This window comes from Vombatus ursinus, unplaced genomic scaffold, assembly GCF_900497805.2.
Source record: "Vombatus ursinus unplaced genomic scaffold, bare-nosed wombat genome assembly UNPS02014837.1, whole genome shotgun sequence".
NCBI lineage: Eukaryota > Metazoa > Chordata > Mammalia > Diprotodontia > Vombatidae > Vombatus > Vombatus ursinus.
The window spans coordinates 800,572-822,873 of record NW_020954615.1 but is presented as its reverse complement, the minus strand read 5'-3'; the positions used below and the strand labels follow the sequence as shown (position 1 = coordinate 822,873).

At 48.9% G+C, this 22,302-nt stretch overlaps 1 protein-coding gene across 3 annotated transcripts in view; it reads right to left on the bottom strand.

The window, feature by feature from the left end:
• The window catches only part of DYSF (dysferlin), a 231,419-nt gene that overhangs the window by 53,917 nt on the left and 155,200 nt on the right, over nucleotides 1–22,302 (bottom strand). For all 3 annotated transcript variants that reach the window (XM_027839970.1, XM_027839971.1, XM_027839972.1), the window contains 7 exons: nucleotides 21,768–21,908; nucleotides 21,357–21,386; nucleotides 19,312–19,341; nucleotides 9,963–10,064; nucleotides 9,713–9,874; nucleotides 8,923–9,088; nucleotides 7,794–7,870 (listed from right to left, as the gene is read on the bottom strand). In XM_027839970.1, the coding sequence (XP_027695771.1) occupies nucleotides 7,794–7,870; nucleotides 8,923–9,088; nucleotides 9,713–9,874; nucleotides 9,963–10,064; nucleotides 19,312–19,341; nucleotides 21,357–21,386; nucleotides 21,768–21,908 (708 nt within the window). The remainder of the gene's footprint in view (nucleotides 1–7,793; nucleotides 7,871–8,922; nucleotides 9,089–9,712; nucleotides 9,875–9,962; nucleotides 10,065–19,311; nucleotides 19,342–21,356; nucleotides 21,387–21,767; nucleotides 21,909–22,302) is intronic.

Sequence of the window (22,302 nt, the reverse complement as noted above, 5' to 3'; positions counted from 1 at the left end):
TTTTCACACCTACCCCTGCCTTCATACTCAGCAACTTCAATATTCACTTTGTTCACTCTTCAAATGCCCTGGCCTCCCAGGTCATCAGCCAGCCACACTGGCATCCCTGGTATCTGTGTTCTTCTTGGTTCAGGACAAGCAAGAGCCAAGGAGTGGTGGTGCGGCCCCAGGAGAAAGAATATCCCATTTGAAGTCCCAGGCACTGGATTTGAATCCTGCTTCTGCTATTTACTATCTGAATGACCTCTGACAAATCACTTAAGCTCTCTGAGCTTCTATTAACTCCTCTGTAAAGTAAGTGGGATGAATTCAAGAGATATGTATAAAACACCTACTATGCACACACTTAGGCCAATGCCTGGCACATAGTAGGCACTTAATAAGTGTCTCTTGACTTACAAGGCACCATGCCAAACCCTAAGGGTAAAAAACAGAGTCCCTCCTCTGATGCAGTTGGCATTCTACTGTATGGACACAATCTATATATAGATATAAGCAAATACAAAGTAATTTGAAGAGAGGAAAAGCATTCATTAATTGGAGAGAACCAAGGAAGCTTCGTGGAGAAGGTGGCACCGTAGACAAGAATTCTAATAGATGGACATGAGGAGACAGCGTATTCTGGGCAGAGGGGACAGCTTGTGCAAATGCCCAGAGGTAGGAAGTGGAACACCAAGTTTAGGAGCTAAGGTCCCTTCCGTCTCTAAAGGTATAATCCCATGATTTACCAGTGTGAGTCTATTTAATGTCTCCCGTCTGCTCGTCTCTACTATAAGAACCTGAAAAAGTCTCTGACTCCGTGTCCCCCATTTTCCCAACCACACTCCACTCCACCAATTTAGACAAGCATCAAACGAATCTGTGCTAGCAAGGACAAATTAGTGCTGTCAGTGAGCCTGGTCCTCGACAACAGGGAAATTAATCTGTTACCAACACTCACATATTTATCAGCAGACGGAGACATGATTGATAGAAAACACAAGCTTGTGTTTGCAACAAAAGCTAGGCCCCTTACAAATGAATCGCCACCAGCGGTGTCTGCCCAATGTGCTTAGAAAGCGGAAGCACAAAAGTGCGAAGAATGAAAGAACCTGGAGTGAAACAGCCTAGACAGGCATCTGACGCCCCTCTTACCCCACCCTGAAGGAAATGAGCCCAGCCTTTGAAAACCAGCAACAGAGACGTCCTGGTGCTGGTGATCTGACTCTGGTCATTTGTCTCCACTTGGGCAAAGTCAAGTCAACGAGCATTTATTAAGCACCTACTGAGAACCCTGCACGGCAGACTATCTAGTTTTGCCACTGAGATGCTCACAGGTCTGTGTAAATCAGGATGTTCCCCATCTGAGTGCTGTGATTCCAAATTGCATTGGTCAGTTGTAGGGGTATCAACCCCTGTGTCTCCCTCAAAGCTTGTCCATTAGAGTCTGGGTCCAGGAAGGCGCACTGTGTTTTGGGGGGGAATGGGGAAGTTGGGCAAGTCCTCCACTAGTCTATGTCTATCAGTGAACAGTAAGAGGAATTGGGGAAATTGTCTAAGCTGGTCATATTGACTAGAAGTGGCTGCCATTCAGGAGAACTGGCAGCCTCCTGGCTCCTCTGGCGTCCTTCAAGTCTCAGCTAAAGTCTTGTCTTCTGCAAGAAACCTTTCTCAATTCTTCAAAATCTTAGCCTGAGATTATCTCCTATTTATCTTGCATACATCATTTGTACATCATCATTTGGGGAAGTTGTCTTTCCCATTAGTCTACGAGTTCCTCGAGAGCAGAGACTGTTTGGGTCTGGGGTGTTTGGTCTGGTTTGGTTTTACCTTCCTTTGCATTACCAGCACATAGCACACAGCCTGGGTCAGAGTAAGCACTTCATAGAAGCTTGTGAGCTCGGCCCCATGCCAGGCTGAGTAGGCTCCCGTCAGACAGCAGGGCTCTGACCCAACCCCATCTGGCCCCCTCCCCTCTCCACAAGGCTCCCAGGGCTGACCCTTCCTGGATTGTAAGTGGCAATGTTATGACCCAAAGGGGTGACTCTAAGCAGTGAATGCTCCTCACAGCTCAGGCTCCCTCTAGTTCCACCGTTTTCTTGCTTTGCCACAGTAAGGAAGCAGAATACCCCAACCCATGGAAACCTTGAACCCTTTTCCAAAGGAAAGCAGGGGCAGAGCCCAGAGGATATTGTTAGTGGGTCAAGGACTCTCTCCTCTACTGTGCAGAAGCAGATCCTGCCCATTCTTCAAGGCCCCAGGCCCGGCTTCTCCAAGAAGCCTTCCCAGAGTACTCCAGTTCACCGAGATCTCTCTCTCTGTCTCTCTCTCCTCTCTGTCTCTCTCTCTCTCTATCTGTCTCTGTCTTCTCTCCCCCCCCATTATGGTTTTATTCACAATGTAGCACTTAATCTTTGAGTTTGTGCTATGAGAGAACTCACAGGTCATCTAAACCAGCCTCATTTTACAGATGAAGAAACTGAGGCCCAGGAATAGGAAGTATTTTTCTGAGAGCCTCAGTAAGAGGTAGAGCTGACATTTGAACCCAGATCCTCTAACACCACTATGTAACCTTGGCCTCAGCGTCCCCTTCGGTAAGCTAAGGGGCTTGGCCCGGATGGCCTCTGAGGGCCCTTCCACCTCTGAAGCACCATCCATCAGTCCTTCTGTCCCATGTGTCTGTCATGACCAACCAGGGCACCTCCCAGCTGAGAGCAGACGGACTAAAGATGAAGAAGGAGACGCCATTTGCCAACACAGCCATCGTGGGAACGTGTTTGTTGGACTATAGCTGTTACAAGCATTTTAAGTTTTTCTTTCAAGGGGAGAGGGGAAGTAAGACAAAAACTTAATACACCCAGAGCCCATTATTGTGTGAATGAGCCCCCAGGACAGCTAGATGGAGCAGTGAACAGAGGATGGGGCCTCGAGTCTAGAAGACTCCTCTTCCTGAGTTCAAATCCGACCTCAGACACTTACTAGCTGTGTGACCCTGGGCAAGTCACTTCACCCTGTTGGCCTCAGTTTCCTCATCTGTAAAATGAGCTGGAGAAGGAAATGGCAAACTGCTCCAGTATCTTTGCCAAGAAAGCAGTTGACATGACTGAAAAGCCACCAAACAACAACAATGAAGCCCCAGGAAATAGTCACATCATTTGAATCTGCATTATTCAAAGTTATAACTATATGAAAAATGTAGCCATTGGTTCCAGTCCGGTGGAAATAGGCAATGAACATTTAAATAATGCAACCACTTCTCAGGAATTCCTTTTTCGTGCTAATCCAGATCTCACTCTAAGTGTTTGTTAACTGAATAAAAAATTTTTTAAAAATTTTTGAAGAAGTCTGGATTGAGGCTTAGGAGGCCTGAGCTGCAGATCTGCTGGGCCCTCCCCTCTCCCTCCAGCTCTTACCAAGATACTTTCCGGTACAGTTTCCCTTGGAGCTAAGCCCTGACTACTGCCCAGGGCTATAATTAAGATAAGGTGTTTGAAAGTGTTTAGAAACTGTACATTAGTACAATACAAATGCCAGAGAGTGTTAATGGCAGAATTAGAGGCCCTGTGACTGAAAGGGTGGGGGAGATCTGGGGAGTGGCCCATGTATGAGGCTATCCCTTCCAAAGAGATTTGGGATAGAATCTGGGGAGGGGCAGACTTGGGGAGGGGGCCTCCAGTGGGAGGGGATGTTTCCAGAAGTGTGAAAGCTTCCAGGGTGGGTCCCTGTTCCAGCTTCAAAGCCACCAAACAATGTGCCTGCCTCAGTCGCCTTCCCCTGTAATATGGGCTCTGGCACCATCCCCAAGGCAGAGTGCAGGGGTTATGGTCACAGCCCCACCCAACCCATCCCAGACACACATAAACCCCCTCGGTGCTTCATGGGCCTGGTGAAGGCAGGGTATGAGACAGATCTGGGTAACAGATGGGATCCCAGGCCCAGGGGGAGGGAAGCGGAGGTCTGGATTAAGCACGGATTCTGTTCGTCTTTCCAACTAACAAGAATCAGGGGAGGAGGGACATGGAGATGGGGGAAGGAAAAGAGCTGGGCAGAGACCAAGGAAGAGACAGAAATGATGTGCTGTGTGAGTGCGACCTTGTGCATATGAAAGTGTGTGTGTGTTTGTGCGTGTGCGTGCTGAACAGGAAGCCGGAATACCCACCTTCCAGCCCCAAGCCCGCCACTGGCCCGCTGTGGACTCAGAGACACCACTTCTCACTCACAGATGGTTTTCCCATCAGTAAAATGGGGGAAAGACCACCTGAGCTGCCTCCTTCTGAAGGGAGCTGAGAGGAACAAAAAGCAGGGGGCATGGAAAGCCTCTGGGTAAACTGAGCTAGGTTAGTGTTGGATGGCTGTCCAGGGGAGAAGGAACAGCGTAAGAGAACTGAGCCTCAGAGGGATGGGGCGGGACAGAGCTGGGCTCAAGACCCACCTCCGACCATTGTTAGCTATGTGATCCTGGGAAAGTCACTTAAGCTGTCTCAGGCTCCATTCAGGGTCAGAAGAGCCTACGTCCATCCTTCTGGGTGTGTGTCCACAGACAGGTGGGAGTAATACCCCTGCAGGTGAGGCGCTCCAGGCCTGGGTGGCTGAGCCCCACTCTGATCCACGGGCTCCTCCGTAGTCACCTGACTGGACTACGTACCAGGGCCTGGGTGCTGGGACCGTTAGAGACACCCAGTTTGAAGTCAGGAAGGCCCAGGGTCAAAACCCACTTCTGACACTTATTAGCGTGTGATCTGGGCTGATCACTTCACCTCTTTGAGGTTTTTTCTCATCTATAAAATGGAAATGATATGGGAGGGGACATGATGGCATAATGCCTGTGAAGTGTTCTGGGAGCTTTAAAACAAGACACTAACCTCAGGATTTGGTATCTACTTATACACGTTGTACACATTGCCTCCCTTGCTGGAACAACAACTCCCTGAGGGCAGGGACCATGCTCCTCAAATGCAAGAATGTATCCTCAGAACTTAATACAGGCCTGGCACACAGTAGGTGCTTTATCAATGTCCACTGGCACATAGTAGGTGCTTATTTAATGCTTGTTAATTAAGGATTCCATCTCCAGCAGGTCCAACTCTCATCATCAGGAGGAGGCATGCTGGACTTGTAGTCAAATGAGCTCAAGAACCAATCTGACACTTCCTAGTTCTGGGATTTGGCATGTCACTTTTTCCCTATGTGCATCAGTTTCCTCATCTGTAAAATGGGAATAATAATAATGATGATAATGATAATACCTGCTTCAGGAGCCTGTCATGAGGTTCCATTGAGATAATGTATGCCCAGCGCTTTGCAAACTACAGGGATGGGGGCAGGGACTAGTCTTGTGTCTGGGGTTTTTTCACAGTATAAATCCTTCCTACCCTACAGGCTACACTTGACACATTGGCCACGCCCTCTTCCCAGATACTCTCTCCTGGTTTGCCTCCTACATCTCTGACTGCTCCTTCTCCGTCTTTGTTGGCTCACCACCCATATCACACCCTCCAAGGTTCTGTCCCAGCTCTCTTCTCCCCACACTCTCTGTTTTGGTAACCTCACCAGCTCCCATGGCTTAAATTAGTCTATGCAAATGATTCTCAGATCTATATAGATCTCCCTGACCTTTAATCCTGGAGCACAAATTGCCTATTAGACATCTCAAATTGGATGTCCCAGAGACATCTTCAATTCAACATGTCTAAAACTGAATTCATCTTTCCCCCAAAGCCTCCCCTCTTCCAAACTTCTTGATTCCCATTGAAGACACCACTATCCTTCCAAGGTTCATAATCTCACCAGCATCCTGAACTCCTCACTCTCACCTCACATCTTCATTTATTGTTCAGTTGTTTCAGTCATGTTTGACTCTTTGTGACCCCATTTAGGGTTTTCTTGGCAAAGACACTGGAGTGGTTTGCCATTTCCTTCTCCAGCTCATTTCAAAGATGAGGAAACTGAGGCAGGCAGGGTGACTTGCCCAGGCTCACACAGCTAGTAAGTGTCTGAGGCCAGACTTGAACTCAGGAAGGGGAGTCTTCCTGACTCCAAGTGCATTATGGCACTACCATCTTCCCCACATCTCCAATCAGAGGCCAAATCTTGCTGTTTGTAACCTTCACGTCTCTTACCTCTGATACCTTCTCTGCACTCACAACAGCTACCATCACAGCTCATCTCCTCTTGCCTAGCTCATTGTAACTGCTTCCTGATTGGTGTCCCTGCCTCAGACCTCTCACTCTCCTACTCTAGTTGAGTCAAAACACAGCTGTAACTTTCCTCAAGCAACTCCTTCCGTGTAGTTCCTCCATTTGACCAATCCCAGTGGCCTCCAATAGGAGACCTTTAAAATAAAACACAACTCCTCTGTTGGATCTGTAAAGCCCTGCAAAGCCCGGCCACCATCTTCCTTTCCAGCCTTACTGAACATTATTCCCCTTCCCACACTCTGAGGCAGGTTGGCTTTCTTCCTGGTTCTCACTCATGACCTCCATTCCCTCTTGACCCAGCTAGTTACTGAGGGCAGAACGCTCACTCCTCATCTCCAGAGAATTCCTCTTTCTTTAAGAGGCCCATCTTGTGCTTAAATCTTTTCCTGATCCTCCCCACTGCTACTGCCCTCCCTCCTTCCCAAACTACCTTGTAGTTAGGACTTTGTGTGTGTATAGTATATTTATATGTATATATGCAGGTGTTAACTTCCGAATTATACACTACATTTTCGTATGTATTTGCTGTCTCCCCCATTAGAAGGGAAGTTCCCTGTGAGTAGAGATTGTTCCATTCTGTGTACTTGCAATCCCAGTACCTGGCACATAGTAGGTACTTAATATTGCTTGACTGATTGCCTTGGTAACAATGCAGATGGACACCAGTTTGTGATCCGTCCACCACAGCACAATGCCGCTCATTTACAAATCATAAAAATGCAAGCTATCATCATCATCATCATTATGATTCTTCCCTAGACTCCCCCTCCCCTCCCCTTGGGCTCGTCCTGTTCTCACAGGAGTCTTTGGGTTGGCACCCTCCACAGGCACGGCGGTTTGCCATTCGAAGCGAGGTTCCAGGCAGGCCCCCTGCGGATAGGGGAAAGAGCAGTAGGGGAGATGGAGGATCCCTGAGGCCTCTCTGGTGGGTTGTGTGCTAGAGGACAGGAGCCCAGGCCAAGCCTACCCTCCTTGAACTGTTCCCAAGGCCCAATTAAGTCACGTCTGGGACCAAACTGGGCATCTTCCCCAATTTCCCTAAGGGGGGTTCCAAAGAAGGGAGGAGACAAGAGCACACCAGGCTCCTTTGTTTCTCACTGCCCAGGCCACCGTTTCACCCTATTCCCACTTCCATGGCTCATCTTAGACCAAGGAACCCCGCTCTGACCCCCATGGGAGGCCAAGTGCCCTGAGGACAGGAAGGCAGTTCTGCCCATCAGGCCTGTGACTCCCCAAGGACAGGGCCTGAGTCTCCCCATCAGGGTCAGGGTTCCTTGAGGGCAGTAACTGTCTCTCCATATGAGCATGGAGGTATCTGAGGACAGACAGAGACCCTGCGTCCTCCATCAAATTAGGAGCTACCAGAGAGAAGGAATGGTACCTGTGTCCCTCATTCTGTAAGACATCCAGAAAGATGATGCATGAAGACCTTTTGATGATTTTTTAAAATGGGTGTCTAAAATTATTTTTAGGTAATTGGGAAATATCTAAGGAAACAAAAATATTTTCTTAAAAAAAGATTTTTTGATGGTTAGGGGAAAGAGGCAAAGGAGAAGGGTGAGGGTCAGAGCCGCCTTCAGCCCGGCCCCGGCCACAGCTCCTGAGCTCCAGCCCTACCTGGACAGGGATAAGAGGCTCTTTGTCATCAATGTCAATCAGCACTTCATCCCGGGGGGTCGGAAGACTAATGTCATCTATGGGGAAAGGAGAAAGGCAGCTATCAGATGGGCCCCCAGCAGGTACCACTCTCCCTCTGGGCTCAACCCACCACTGTAGACCAGGGCTGGGTGCCTTGGGGGCTGGCACCATCCCAGAGAGATGGGGGCTCTTGGGGACTGCTCACTTATGCTCCTGTTATGTGCACGGCTGTATTTCCTTCTCCCTTGACCACCTCTGTTCTTTTTCTCTTTTTTCTCTCTTTCTCTTTTCTCTTTTTCCTTTTTCCCCTCTCTCCATCTGGATTTTGGTCTCTCCTCTGATTCTTTCTGTCTGTGTCTCTCATCTCTGACTGTCTCTTATCCCATCTATACTCTCTTTTCCCCTTTGTCTCTATCTCCTCTCTCTCTCTTGATTCCCTCCTTCTCTGCTTCTTTCTTTCTATCCTTCTCTCCCTTTCCTTATCTCTCCTTTATCTCACTCCCACTCTCTCCTTTCTCTCTCCCTCTCCTGCTATTCCTTCCTATCTTCTTTCTCTTTCTCTTCCTCTCTTTCTTTCCCTTTCTTCTTTCTCTTGTTTTCACTTTCTCTCCCACAATCTCCCCATTCCTCTCCTTTCCTTTTCTCCTTCTCTGTTGTTTTTTAGCTCCTGTTCTCATCAATCACTCTTCCAACAGGCCTTCCCACAAGCCTCCTGTGTGCTTGTGTCTGTGCTCAGCTCCACAGCAGGAAGAAAAGAGAACGGCTTATCTGGGTTTGCATCTTATCCTTGTATTAGATTACAAGTTCCCTGAGGACAGGGATGGTGTCACATTTCACCTTCATACCCTGGTCCTGGTGCCCTGCAAGCCAGGCATGTGATAAACGTTTGTCAGAATGGATTATAACGTTTGTTGAAGATGCACCTTCCACCCTCAGGGAGTTTACAGTCCAAGAAAGCAAGTATAGGTTGGGAGAGCCCTGTAAAGACTGTGGGCCTTCATCCCAGGGGATGGGGCTGATGAAGCTATCCCCTCCACATCCCCCCACAGGGCCCACCCTCCGTCCCTCCATGACCTCCCCAGCAGACCCAGGCCCCATCCCTCTGTACCAGAGCTTGTCTCAGGAGGGGAGTTCTCGGACGAGTACGGGTCACACAGAAACTGCTCCAGTGAATGAATTGTGCATTGGCCCACCACAGGCCGCCGTCCAAACTGGCGGTTGTCGATGACCTTGATGATGATGGGTGGGCAGTACAGCCCCTCCCGAGGCAGGTGCTATCTCGGGGTAAGAGAGAGGGAGAGTGCATGAGCTCTGGATATCATCCCAGACGCCCTCCTCAGCAGCACCGCAAGCCTTCTGCTTTGGAATAAACCTACAAGCGGATCTCTGTTATCTGAAGAATGATGGAGACCCCATCAGGCCCAAGACCTGAGTGCGAGGGAAGGTGGAGCAGAACCCAGGGGATGCTGCTTGTGCGCTTACGCTTTTCCTATAATAACAGCATTAACGTTGTCAAGTCGCTTAATAATATCATCTTATTTGATCCTCACTATGACCCTATGAAGTAGGCACTAATATTATCCCTGTTTTACAGATGAGGAAACTGAGACTTAGAAAGAGGAAATGATTTGCCTCAAGTCTCAGGGCTAGGGATGTGTCCAAGGTGGGATTTGAACTCAGATCTTCTTGATTCCAAGAACACAGATCTATCCACTTCCCATATTTCCAAATGAGAAGAACGGAAGCCAGAGGGATCCGGTGACTTCCCCAAGATCACACAGCAAGTCAGAAACGAGTTTGGAGGCTCAAAAGTCAGCCTCCAGATGCCCAGACATCTAAAGGCATCCCACCCACGGATCCCAGGGGAGAAGGGACGGGGCAGGGGACCAGCCTCTCACCACGTCCATGAAGAGGGTGTTGACATCAAAGTTGGGGTTCTTCCTGATATTCTTGATGACGCAGGACTGAACGACCTGATCCCCACACTCCACTACCAAGCTTGGGGACGTGACGCTGGCCAGCTGGTAGCTCTTCAGATTCCGGAGGCCCCAGGCCAGGATCTGCAAGGGCAGGGTGGGACACAGGCCATGCGAGAGGGCCTGGGACCTGGGCCTTGTCCCCCCACTCGCCTCCCGAACCCCAACTCACCTCAATGGCTGTTCTCTGAAGAACGGGTTTGATGCCTTGGGGGACCACGTAGATGTTTGCCTCTCTCTGGGGAGGAGGGTATGGAAGGTCTGTGTCTTCAGTCTACAGAGAGGGAGGGATGGAGGGGGAAGAAGGAAAGAGAGATATAAAGAGCAGAGACAGAAATAAAGATGGAGACAAAGAAACAGACATGGAGAGGCAGAGAGACAGAAAGAGAGACAGAGAGAGAAATAGAGACAAAGAGACAGAAATGGAGAGGCAGAGAGAGAGAGAAAGTGAGAGACAGAAATAGAGAGGCAGAGAGACAGAGAGAGACAGAAATGGAGACAAAGAGACAGAAATGGAGAGGCAGAGAGAGAAAGAGAGATTTTTACATGTGACACAATAATTGAAAGAAATTTTAAAAAGTCCTCATTGAACAGGAGCCAATGGCCCCAAACATCCCTCCCTGCCCCTCCTCCGCTAGCCTGCCCTGGCCTCCCATAGCACTGGGACCAGGACCCAGCGCTGTGGTCCCAGTAGGTCCCAGCAGTCAGCCAAAGCTGCTGAATCAAAGGGATGACATGGAATGGAAATGAGCAGATAGGGAAGGAGATCAAGCCCAAAGCATTTATTAAGCACCTACTATGTGCTGGCACTGTCCTAAGCACTGGAGAGATGAAGAAAGTAAAAAAAGAGGGCCCCTGCCCTCAAGAGTTCCCATTCTAGTGCGGGTTACAGCATGCGAATAACTAGGTCCCTACAAGATAGATAGAAGAGTAGACAGGAGGAAATCTGAGAGGGGAGGGCATGAGAGCAGGGGAGGCGGGGGTGGGGGGACGGGAAAGACCTGCAGAAGATGGGATTTGAGCAGAGTCCTGAGGGAAGCCAGGGGAGTTGTGAGAAGAGAGGAAGGGGAGCATTTCAGGATGTGGTGGAGGGGGCACAGCCAAGGCAAAAGCCTGGCATCGGGAGATGGAGTGTGTCATGTGAAGAGCAACAGAAAGGCTGGTGTAGTCAGATGCATGGAGCGCAGGGAGGCGAGTAAAATACACTGTGAAGGGCTTTACACAAGTAGGGAAGATGCTTCTTAGAACATAGGTGGGAGAGCATGAAAGTTCTATACAGAAGTGCAAGGCTACCTCCCACCTACTCTGTATCTGTAATCTGTATGTCCACAGTTGTCTGCATGCTGTCTCCCCCATTAGAATGGGAGCTCCTTGAGGGCAGGTTCTTTGTTTGACTCCTTGCCCAGGGTCATAAAGTATCTGAGGCGGGATTTGAACTCAGGGGGATGAGTCTTCCTGACTCCAGGCCCAGTGCTCTGTGCACTATGGCACCCCCTAGCTGCCCAGGTTGTGAGGATCAAATGAGATAATATTTGGAAAGCCCTGAGCACAGTGACAGGCATATAGTAGGTGCTACATAAATGCTTTCCCCCCAACTCCAAGCCCTTCTTTCTAAACACAACACCAGGTTGTCCTTCTAACTTTGCATTTATTTGGGTATATTCTGCATTCACTTACATCTATTCATCCCCCATGGGGACTATTCCTACCTTTCTTTTATCCCCAGAACCCAGACCTGGCTGGGGTTCTCTCCTCGTTCTTTCCATCTCTTTGCCCTTGGGAGAAAACGTAAGGACAGGAGGAAGCTGCCCCCCTGAGCTGCTGCAGCAGGCCAGGGAAACCCAAGGACTAGCTTCTTTCCCCATTCTAGTTTTGTTATCTCCCCTGAAATGCCCAGGGAAACTGCAATCAGGCAGGACCTGGAGAACTCGCCCATTTGCCGACAGAACACATTCCTGTCCGGGTCCCCTCACTTTCTTTAGTATCCAGCCTGGTCCCCATCTCTGACCTCTTCCACATTCCGGGAGAGCTCAGGAGCGGCAAGGTCCCTTTAAACAGGAAGCCCCCCCCCAACCCCAAGCATATTGCTCACAATATCTCCAGAACCCAGATGATGGCAAGATGGGGGCAGGGAGGTAAAGGAGAGAAAGTACCGTTTGGATGAGACCCTCAAGGAAGAAGGCAGGTGCACACAGCTGCGGAGAGCCAGGCCCAGAGAAGGACAGGAGAGAACAGGTAAAGAAGGCAGTTAGAACAAGCCGAAGTCTGGGTGCTAGACCCAGGTCATCACTCCCAGATACCCAGAGGCCTCTGGGAGGCCCCCCTTTACTCCATGCTGCTCCAGAACATTTCAGAGACTTCTACATCCTGATTCTTCCTCTGCAAAAACGAGTGTTGGCTCAGATGACCCAGAGGAGGCATCTCTTTCTCTTTCACAGACGAGGAAAGGAGGTGACCAGTCCTGGGTCACACAGCTAGCCAGCGATTCATGCAAGCTTTCAGTATTTCTTGGCCTGAATTGAATTTGCCCTTTACAGTAGGATCCTCTCTGATCTCCCACCTGGCCAGACTTGCCTGTGCTTACACTTCCTTCCCTGTAACATCCTTGGCTGAAGAACATTCAATGGCTCCAGACTGCCCACTCCATCAATCCCAAATCCCTCTGTCTGCACTTCAGGCTTCATTCATCTCTACGGTCCCCCCTGTTCCAGCCAAGTGCATCCCTTCACCGTCCTCTGCACACTCTATCCTCCGGCAACCACCCCCACTAATGCTACTACCACTCCCTTACACAAACAGATCCTGCCCACATCCCTCAGTTCAAGCTACAAGAATGTATTAAGCACCTACCATGTACATCTCTAGGTACTAGAGATACAAAGACAAAAATGAAATAGTCCCTATCCTCAAGGACCTTTCCACTGAGGGAAAACATGAACATAGAAGAAAAATGGAGAAAGAAAAAAAAACAGTAAAAATTAGGGGATCAGGAAAATCTTCCCATTGTAAAAACTGGACCTTGAAGGACAGCTGAGATTCTAAAGGGCATGGATGAGGAAAAAATGCACGCCAGGCATTCTGGTCTCTAGATTCAAAGGCACAGAGATGGAGGCGCAAGTTTGGGGAGCACAGAGCAGGCCTGTTTGTCTGGAACTGAGGCTCCGTGAAGAGTAGAGATGTCCGCAAAGGCAGGCTGAAGTCAGACTGGATTTTATCCTCGGGGCTCTTGGGAGCCACTGAAGATTTTTTAAACATGTTAGGAAGTGGTAAACCACTCCAGCATCTTTGCCAAGAAAACCCCAAATAGGGTCACCAAAGGTTGGATGTGACTGAAAACGACTGAGTGACAAAAAGTTATATGGTCAAGGCGGACTTCAGAGAAACCTGGAAGGACTTATATGAACTGATGCTGAGGGAAATGAGCAGAACCGGAACATCGTACATAGTAACAGCCGCATTGTGCGATGACTGACTTTGATAGGCTTAGCTCTTCTCAGCGATGCAAGGATCTAAGACATCTCCAAAGGTCTCATGATGGAAAATGCTATCCACACCCAGAGAAAGAACTATGGAGTCTGAATGCAGATCAAAGTATATTATTTCCACTCTCTTCTCTCTTTTTGTTTCTTCTTTCTCGTGGTTTCTCCCCTTGGTTCTAATTCTTCTTTACAACATGACTAGTGTGAAACTAGATTTAATATGAATGTATATGTAGAGCCTATATCAGATTGCATGTTGTCTTTGGGTGGGAGGAGGGGAAAGATGGGGAGAAAATTTGGAACTCAACATCTTATGGAAGTGAATGTTGAAAACTAAAAATAAATTAATTAATTTTTTTAAAAAGTAATATGGTCAGACCTGTACTTTAGGAAGATTGTTTCAGAAGCATTGTAGAGAATCAATTGGCCAGTAGAGAGAGAGAAGGCAGGAAGACTAATTAGTAGTCAGACAAGAGGATATGGAGGCTGGAGGTAGGGTCATAGCCTTGTGAGTGGAGAGGAGGGCACATCTCCCCCTGGATGTCCTGCCGCTTCTCACCATCGTGATACCCAATACCAGACTCACCATCTTTCCTCACCCCGCCCCAGCTTTCATAATTCTATAAATGGCACAACCAGCCTCCCCGTCATTCAGGTTCAAAATGCTGGCAACATCTTCGATTTTTCCCTACGACCCTATTTCCCTATGAAGTAAGCCGTGACTCTGGCATTCAAGGCCCTCCTCGAAGACTGTCAACTTCCTTGTCCAGCTTTCTTTCAGGCCGCTCCCCTTGATACTGGTCCCAGCCTAATCGCACTCATCCACGTCCCTGGTTCTCAGGCCTCTCAGTGCCTTTGCCTTCGCTCTCCCCGAAGCTTGCACCAATGACGGCGTCCATTCCAGCCCACCCCCAACAGCTCCCAGAGGGCAGAGCCTGGGCTAGTTTCTTTTTTTGTAGTCTCTTTGCCTAACACAGCACCTTACACAAAGCAGATACTAACTATTTGTCTAATTGAATTGCCATGGTCTCCCCCATTGACCATGTGAGACCAAAGACAAGGTCTTCTCCATCACACCAGGACTGTCCTGAGAGCAGGCCCTATGTCGCCCCCCTCAGAGCTGGGGGTCCCTGAAAGCAATGTCAGTCAAGAAGCACCTACTATGCACCAGGTGTTGTGCTAAGCACTGGGGACGCAAAGGAAAAGGACAAGTCCTGCCCACAAGAAGCTCACAGTCTAGGGAGACGAGACACAAACAACCAACGTAAAACAAGACGTACGTTAGGCGGGGCAACCTAAGAACAAGGTCGGCGTCACCACCAGCCCCAGGTCAGGGCCCCTGCCTCCACTACTAGATGGGGGGGGGGCTCATACCCTGAGGGCCCCTCTCTTGTCTTTAACCCAAACCCCCAGCTCTGCTCACACCCACGGAGGCAGGCCAGACCCAGTGCCTGGGAATGGAGATAACCACCTCCTAGTCACCCAACAATCCCCCTCCAGTCCTGAGGGCTTGGGACACAGACTGGACCTTAAGGGATGGGGGATAGAAAGAACACCCACAGACACAACCCTGTGTGCCCTGGGCCACAGCGACTTCCAGCAATGGGAATTGTTCAAAGGTGGGACAGAGTGTCTTCTCAGAGAGTGACTTCCCCATCGCGGGAGGGCCTGAAGCAGCTAGGCGGCTATTTGTTACCGGTGAGTGCCAGACTTGGAGTCAGGGAGACCCGAGACTAAATCTTGCCTGTGTGACTGAGTGAGTTATTTAACTTTTCTGCGCCTCAGTCTCCTTATCTGTGAAATGGGGAAAACAACAGCACCTACCTCCACAGGGTCATTGTGAAGCTCAAATAAGGATAACAATGGCTAGGATTTGCCTAGAACTGGAAGAATGACGATAGCCGGCATTCACTCGTCCTGGTCTTGAGATTTGCAAAGTACTTTACAAACATTATCTCATTTTGTCCTTACATCAGAGCAAGGAAGCCGGTCTGAACGACAGAGCCCAGAGACCTCCGCCATCCGCCCCTATCATGCTCAGCCTTACATGTAAGTTACCCTGGATTTTTTTTTTTTGCGTACCTTAAAGTGTTACGCCAACCCCAGTTATTTGCACTAGTTACGGAGATTTCCAGTTGGCTGTAGGTGGGAAGTGCCTGGTAGCCGGATGAGCGGGGCTTCTTTGAGGAGTCTAACCAATCTGGCTCCCGTCAGTGACCCTGCTGCCCAGAAGAGCCCTGGTCCAGCAAGGCCAGCCCTTGGGGCAGAAGCAGGGGCCGGGCCGGTCAGTGCTTACCACTTAGCCACGCCGCTGAAGGGCAGTGGGAGTAAGGAGGTATGACGTACTTGTAAATTTAATCTCCATCATTAATATTTTCCCCATCACTTTTTAAAGTCTGGACAATCAACAAAACAATAAATCAAACCCTGATTTGTAGTTCGCTGATTTCTGAGGGATAAATGCTCGCCGTGGAAATTTAACAATCAGCTCTCACAGTCTGCATACAGAAGGGACCTCCACGGTCATCTAGGCCAGTACCCTTATTTCATAGGTGAAAAGAGGTGAGCTGACGTGGGGTCACAGATCTGAGGCAGAAGGAACCTAAGAGACCGTTTTCTTGTAACCGTCTCATTTATGTACGAGGAATCTAAGATTGAACGACTTCTCTGAGATCACACAGGTAGAAAGCAGAGGAAGTAAGATTTGAACCCAGATAGAGCACCAGGCCTGGAGTCGGTAAGACTCAGCTTCATGAATTCAAATCTGGCCTCAGACACTTACTAACTGTGTGACCCTGGGCAGGTCACCCTGCCTGCCTCAGTTTCCTCATCTGTAAAATGACCTGGAAAAGGAAATGGCAACCACTCTAGTATCTCTGCCAAGAAAACCCTAAATGGGGTCACGAAGAGTCAGACAGGACTGAAAAATGGCTGACCAGCAACAACTCCTAATTCGGACTTGTCCGTTGCTGCGGGCTGCCCGTGAGCAGGCAGATGGCCAGAGGTGCCTGGCTCTCCTGTCTGGGGAGCTCCCAAATGTGGCCATCACCAGAACGGGCAGGACCTCATCTGAACACCAAAGCCTAGAGACCTCCATTGCCTGTCCCTCTTCTACTCCGAGAGCTCATTAGGAATACCATGTTGCTCTAATTACTCTTCCCAGCAAAAAGAGTGTTTTAAATTAAAGCCAGGTTTGGGGGTGGGGAGCAGGAGGAGGATTTAGTAAGTTATAAAATAAATTGCCCAACTTTCTAGTGGAGTTGGGGAGGGGGGAGACAGGTAGAGCAGCTCCTGGCAAATTTCCTGAAAACCAAGGTTCTTTCCCACTTCTGACTTAGGGGAGACAATTCCCCGGTGGGCCTTTGTCAGCATCTGGACCCCCCTTTTCCTCCCCACACTTGGCATGCAGAGGGAGAAGCGGGGCTCTGTCTCTGCCATCGGAGCAAGCTCCTTAGGGTGGATCCAGGGCGGGGGGGGATGGATGCTACTCTGCCCTCCCGCCCTCACTAATAGGAGCCGGACCCGGGAGGCTGGCCCTCAGCTCCGGACGCCTGGCTGCACACTGCCCCCAAGACAGGGTCACCTCCTTTCCCAAGCCCCGGAATGAGAGCAAGGGGCCTCCTTCTCCTCCACGCTTTAGTCCCTTCCCAGCACACACAAGGGCCTCAGGAAATCCCAAATGGAAGCTTTTTTGACTTTACTCCCCCTGGCTATGATGCCCTGCTTTTGTCTTCTGAACAAAGAGAAGACAGGAGGAGAAGGGGTAGAGGAGAGTCAAGTGGGGCTGAGCTAGGAAAGAGACAGAAAGAAAGAATAAGAAGCATGTGGTGGTAGGTTTCTGGGTTTTTTTCCCCTCTGTACCTTGCACTTAAGGAGGGCTTACATTTCATGAATGGGGCAGTGGATAGAGCCATGGGCCTGGAGTCAAGAAGGCTCATCCTCCTGAGTTCAAATCTGGCCTCTGACACTTACTAGCTGTGTGACCCTGGTCAAGCCACTTAACCCTGTCTGCCTCAGTTTCCTCATCTGTATAATGACCTGGAGAAGGAAATGGCAAACACTCCAGTGTCTTTGCTGAGAAAACCCCAAATGGGGTCACGAAGAGTCAGACAGGACTGAAAAATGACTCAACAACAGAAAACATTCCACGGATGTGGGCAGGGTGACCTGTGTGAAGAATCTGGGAAACAGCTTAACTGGAAAATAGAATACATGAAAGGGAGAAACATGAAATGAAGCCGGAAAGGCAGGAGGAAATCAGCGGGGGGAGTCTAGTCTGTCCTAGAGGCACCGGGCAGCATGACACGGTCAGACCGGTGCCTTAGGAAGATTGTGTGGAGGACGGCTCAAAGGCTCTCATGGTTAGCACATGACACAGAACAAGTGCCCCAGACCAGGGGTCTCCTCCCATGGCAGTTTCTCCTTGCAACATTCAGCGCCAGGTCTCTCCAGAAAGGCCTCTAGAGGCTGCCGGTTTGGATATCCCCACTGGAAGTAAGTTCTCTGAGGGCAGAGACTCTTTGTACCTTTCTTTGTATTCCAGCGCTTTGCACAGTGCCTGCCATATAGTAAGTGTTTAATAAATGTTTGTTTGATTGATTGGATCGAATACTGATTGAATAATTCATTGTACCCAGTTTTTAAAGGAATACAGCCTCTTCGTTTCCTGCCTGGTAATGAAGGTTATCCCCAGAGAGCGGACCATCACAAACCTCAGCACTGCAGCATCAAAAAAGGAGCTCAAGTGTCACCTAGTCCAAGAATCTCCCTTAAAACACCCCCAACGAGTGGTCATCCCCACTTTGATCGAAGACCTCCGTGGAAAGAGAAACTCACGGTCTTCCACGGCAGCTCCTTCCACTCTGGGACAGCTGGCACTCAGCGCCTGGAAGTTTCTCCTTATGTCAAGCCTAAATCTTTGCACCTCCCACCTGATGTCCATAGTTCTTTCCTCTGGGGACAAGTGGAATTAATCTAACCCTTTTCTCCGTGACGGCCCCTCAAACACTTGAAGACAGCCATCAGGTCTCACCTCTCCAGTCTTTTCTTCTCCAGTTCCTTAAAATGGTGCTCCTAAAGCATGGAGTCAAAGACTTTAGCCACCCTATTTGCCCTTCTTTGGACACTCCATTTATCAGTTTCTTTCCTAAAACATGGCGCCCCGAGCTGAACATGATACTCCCAGTATGGTTTCCAGGTCATGCATCACCAGCTGCCTTTTGGCTAATATCATCTCAAACTCAACACACCCAAACCTTAACTCGTTATCTTCCCCTGCCCCAAACCCTCTGTTCTTTTCAACTTTCCTATTATTTTCAAGGACACCACCATTCATGCAGTCTCCCAGGCTCACAGTCTCAGCATCATCCTCGATTCCTCCCTGGCTCTCATCCCACATTTCTGCTCTGTTGGCAAATCTTGTCGTTTCTGTTTTCACCATAGCGATCACATATGTCCCCTTCTCCACATTCACACAGCCAGCACCCTAGTTCAGACCTTCATCGCCTCACTCCCAGACTGTTACAACCTCTCCTTGTTCCAGTGCATCCTCTGCTCACTTCAGTAATCACTTAATAAATGCCCATTGACTGACTGAAAGGACAACCTCGCCTTTCACCTAAAGGAATTCTAAGTATCTTTCCAGCCCAGTCACCTATCCCCCTGCTTCCTCTATCCTGCTCTTTCTCCTAATGCCCTGCACCTTCCAGCTCTTCTCCTCCACATCCTCCTCATCAGTGGTCAGAGGAAAGCCATCCACACCTCCTCCTGCAGGAAGCTGCTCCTACCTGCACTGACCCCTAGATTCTGGAAAATGTGAGCCTCCCAATTGGCTGTTGGTTTTATGCCATTCTACAGTGTTTTCTCACTGCATGGGTGTCCCGGGTCTACAAGTTTCTTGAGGCCAGGGGCTTTAACTGCCCCTTCTCTCGTCTCTCTGACAATAAGAGCCCAGGGTGAATCTTACTGAAGAGACTGCACCCAACCCCTTCTACCCCCAGCTCCCAAGAAGGCAGGCACATTACCCAGAGTGGTCCAACTCACCTCATCTGCGACGACAGAGATCTCGTCCGGCTGCATCAAGTGGGTTGGTTTATTCCATTAAAGTTGTTTGATTTTCAGGAGGGGAAGAAAGAGGGAATAGAAAAAATAAACTTCATATTCATGGACTACTTTACATTGTTTGTAACAAGCTTCACAAACACGATCTCGTCTGAATCTTAGACTAGTCCATTGAGGTAAGGACTAGAAGTACCACAGACAGGGGCAGCTAGATGGCACAGCGGATATAGCACCAACCTTGGAATCAGGAGGATGTGAGTTCAAATTCGGTCTCACTAGCTATGTGACCCTAGCAAGTCACTTAACCCCAACTGCCTTACCCAAAAGTAAATAAATAATTTTTAAAAAAGGAAGATCCAGTGTAATTGGAAATGCAAAAGAGAGAGAGAGAGAGAGAGAGAGAGAGAGAGAAAAGTACTACAGACAGAGGAGAAAACAGGTTCAGAGAAACCAAGTGACTTGCCTGGAGTCACCCAGCCTGTAATTATGAAAGGCAGGAAAGTAACCCAAGTCTTCCAGGCTCCTTGTCCAATTCACCAAATGGAACCACCCTGCCTATTTACATGCACATCTGATATCTCCCCCAAGAGAACGCAAGCTATCTGAGGTCAAGAACCATTTTATTTGGTTTAGCATACTAAGCACTTAGTAAATATATATTCATTGGTTGATTACCTAATGGGAACTCTATCTCCTCAACAAACCCATAATCTAGATGACTCATATGTCAGAAATTAGCTGCCCAAACATGACTTCTTAGGCTAAATAAAAGAAAGATGTTCCTGACCATCAGAAGAAGGGGACCTTAGCAGAGGCTGCCAAAGCTAAGGGATGACGGTGATCTGTATCACAATCTTGTCTTCTATATCTTCCCTGGTTGGGAAGGTGATGGGATCATCACCCTTTGAGAGTTCTATGTAAACAAAGGTTTTTGTACATTAAGACTGTGTAAGTGCTGAAGAAAAGAGAGTTAGCTGGACAGAAACTCTACAAAGGATATGTGGTGAAGTATTAAAAAAAAATTGGATTTGAAATCAGAAGACTAAGGTGTAAATTCCAGCTCTGCCCCTTACTAGCTGTTCACTAAGTGACCTTGGGCGTGTCAATTAACCTCCTTGGGCCTCAATTTTCTTGCTTGTAAAATGGTGACAACAGTATTCATACTACCCATTACAAAGATGTATTGTGAGGAAAGCACTTTGTAAACCAGAAAACGAGGCTGCACACATTCTCTAAGTGTGTGTCCCTTCCTGTGTGATCACTGGCCACGTGGTTTCCAGCAGGTATGTCTTTTTACGCTTGTTTGGGGTGAGCAGTGTCCTCTTCTCCACTCATAGGGTAATAATCTGTGGCAGAACATACAAGTCTGTGCATGGGGGAATCTTTCTCATTATTTATTTTGCTACGCTATTTGATTTACCTTTAAATGAGTGTATTCTCTAGTTGGCTTGGTAAAAGAACCACACTAACGGGGGCTCAGAAGATATGGGTTTCAGCGGATACACCAAGTGCCTCGAACCTGGGCCAAGTGTTCTGGGGGCTCTGGGTGATATAATATTAATGATAATGCTGTTGACAGTAGCAACAACAACAATAATAAGAGAAGACAGACTCCTCAGGAAACCGGACCTAGAACAGCTTGGCTGAGAAAAGAGTCAAATTCCCCAATGCTGTCGTATGGAGGCTCATTTGCTGACCTGGGCGTGGCTGGATTCTGTGACTGCCCCATCCTCGGCCTGTCACCCAGGACAGAGCCAGGAAAGCGCTTTTGGGCGTGCCTAATGTCGCGGCTGAGGGAGAGCCACAGTTGATTCTCAGCGATCAGGTAGGTGGCAAGACACAAAGGGGCTACGTCCCTGCAGCGGCAGTCCTAGGAACTTGAGCCTGGGCTCTTGGATGGTGACAGCCCTGCCTGGCCAATATTTGCTTGGGGTTTTTTGTCTTTTTAGTTTTTTTCTCAATTACATATAAGCAAAATTTTTAACATTCTACTAAGATTTTTTGGAAAGTGAAAGAACAGCGCCTACCTCAAAACCAGGGATGTGATGGATTGCCGGCTGCAGGAAAAAGGAGGGGAAAAAGTCATTGCTATCCACTCCATAAAGTGGGGCTATGAGATGCTTCTCCCAAGTTCCCCCCTCCAATGAAATCCTTCCTCCAAACTCCCCATAAAAATCCTCTCTGCTGAGTTATTTATCTGACCTTCTTCAAAATGCTACCCAAAAAACACCTCCTCCCAGAAGCCTTCCCTGATAAAGCCCACTCTGCTGCAACACAGGTATCCTTTCCTGACTGAGGGGAAGCAAAGCAACCATGACTTGAGCCCTCGGCCACATCAGGGCCCCTAGGGACAGACCCAGCCAACTCGCTCAGCACGCAGCCTATGGACCCAGGATCTCACCTCCCACTCTGCCACTCTCCCATGGCCAGTGCCTCACCTTCTCCCTCTGGATGAGTTCAAAGGCTGCAAGCAGCTCCCCAGCAGGCCGGTTTCCCCTCACAATGGGGAACCACGTCAGCCGTGGCGCCCGGTGCAGGCTCGGTCGGCAGATGCAGCGTCCTAGGTACTCATCAGCACCCTAGGAGAAATGTGGAGGAGTCTGGCTTCACAAACCAACGCGGAGCCCAGACAGCAGGCAGAGAGACACATCTCCCTCCTCTCAGCACCAGGGTAGGGGCCTATGGGGGCAGAATGTCGCATGCACTGCCAAGTGCTGTCATTGTATGAGTCGCTTTTTCACTATTTTTCTTTATTACAGGGAGAGCTCAGTTCTAAGGTGGGAGGGGGTTTGGTAAGAAGATATATACAGAAATGACAAACAGTTTCTCATCTGATCCTCACAACAACAAACTTGGCAGGTAAATGCTACTATTACCCCCATTTTACAAATCAGGAAACTGAGGCTGGGAAAGAGGTAAAAGGATCTGCCCCAAGTCAGAGGCAGAATTCAAAACCAAGCCCTCCTGACTCTA